Consider the following 1,548-nt stretch of genomic DNA (forward strand, 5'->3'; position numbering starts at 1 on the left):
CCTTCATGCCCCCCACGCCCCGCCTCACCTGCCTGGTGCAGGAGGTGCTGTACGGTAGCTGCACGTCCACGCCCCCCGTGCTGTCGGTGCCCACAGGGGCTCCCGAGCCGGTGCACCGCATCCTGGGGCGGGGGGGGGCTCAGTTCTGCCGCCCTGGCCCGGAGCCCCTGAGGCCCCAGGTTTGGGCACGGAGGCCCGGAGCCTTGAGGCTGGGCGGCCCACCTCTCGGCTGCCGACGGTGGTCTCCGTCCCCGGCCGGATGCTGAAGCCCGCAGTGCTCCAGAAAGGGCGTGTGGTCACGCGTGCGGCTCAGGACTTTGATGCCGGCCTCCGTGGACAGCAGAGAGGGAGATGCTGCTGCTGCCCCGCCCCGAGGGCCAGGCTGATCCCTGGGGAGGCCGGGGGTCAGGCCAGGCCGGCCTGGACACCCCGCCCACGCCCGGCCCGGGCTGGCACTCAGCGTGGGCGATGCCAGGGTGCTGCGCGACCCAGACACCGTTGAAAGTGTAGCAGCTGCCGTAGCTCGGGTGGTGGGAGGTCTGGAAGTGTCTGGAATCAGTGGCCACGCTCAGACCCGCACATGCCCCCGACCCATCACCCTGTTGCATGCAGCCCCGGGGTTGCAGGGAGGGGACCACAGCTGCCTTATCTCTGGAGGGAGCCGTGGGGCCGGCAGACCACCGCCTGGGGCGTGGCGGGGCGAGCAGCCACCCGCCTGCACTCACCGGGCCTGGCGGTCCTGGCCGTCGTAGCGGCAGGAGAAGACGAAGCGTCTGCCGCGGCTGTGGTGGCTGTCCTCGTGGGCAGCAGGCAGCCGGGCCAGAACGTTCACGCAGCGGAAGCGCTACCACTCCCTGGCGGCCGCCACGCCGGAGGAGTCGGCCCGCTGCATGCAGTCGCCACCGGCGCTGTTACGCTGGGCGGCACAGGGTCAGCGTGGGGCTCCGAGCTGCCGCGTCCCATGCAGACCTCCCAGGGCTGGGACACTCCCCAGTTTGCAGCCCACTCTGTTCTGGTCCCCCAGGGGGCTCAGCCTCGGGAGGCGGAGCCCGCGGTCCAGCTGGAAGGCGGGCTCGGGGCCCGGGGCCTCGGCCCCAGGGGCGTCCACGCTCTCGCTGAAGTTGAACCCACACAGAGAGTAGATGTTCTCCCGGGTAAAGTCGTCCAGCACCCGCAGGGGGCGGCGGGCTGGCTGTGGCCTGGGGACAGGGCCAGGGTGGGGGGCAGCGGAGTCAGAGCCAGGCCCCGAGTCCCCACGACAGCCACGCGCACTGCTGGGAGAGCCACGCTGGTCCCCACGGCACTGACCCGGGTGTCGCCGAGAGCAGAGCGGCCCCCATCCCCCGCCGTCCTCAGAAGCCTAGGAGGGCGTCCTGAATCGGGAGCCAGGGCTGCAGAGGGAAATCAGTCCCCCGCCTGCCTGCCCCGCCCACCGTGGACCCCGCCGGCCCTCCTTGTCTTTGCTCCGGCCGCCCCCCAACCTGGAGTGTTGCCCTGCTCCCTTCTCCGGGGGCCTGCCCTTCTGGCAAGTCCCCCGCCCCCGCCCCC

At 72.2% G+C, this 1,548-nt stretch overlaps 1 protein-coding gene across 1 annotated transcript in view; it reads right to left on the reverse strand.

The window, feature by feature from the left end:
* SCNN1D (sodium channel epithelial 1 subunit delta) overlaps positions 1 to 1,548 on the reverse strand; it is a 3,956-nt gene that overhangs the window by 1,533 nt on the left and 875 nt on the right. The window contains 7 exon segments of the mRNA XM_024125642.1: positions 29 to 122; positions 223 to 273; positions 275 to 343; positions 346 to 390; positions 462 to 549; positions 726 to 916; positions 1,007 to 1,199. Of these exon segments, the coding sequence (XP_023981410.1) occupies positions 29 to 122; positions 223 to 273; positions 275 to 343; positions 346 to 390; positions 462 to 549; positions 726 to 916; positions 1,007 to 1,199 (731 nt within the window).

This window comes from Physeter macrocephalus, chromosome 3 (genome assembly GCF_002837175.3).
Source record: "Physeter macrocephalus isolate SW-GA chromosome 3, ASM283717v5, whole genome shotgun sequence".
Classification (NCBI taxonomy): Eukaryota; Metazoa; Chordata; class Mammalia; order Artiodactyla; family Physeteridae; genus Physeter; species Physeter macrocephalus.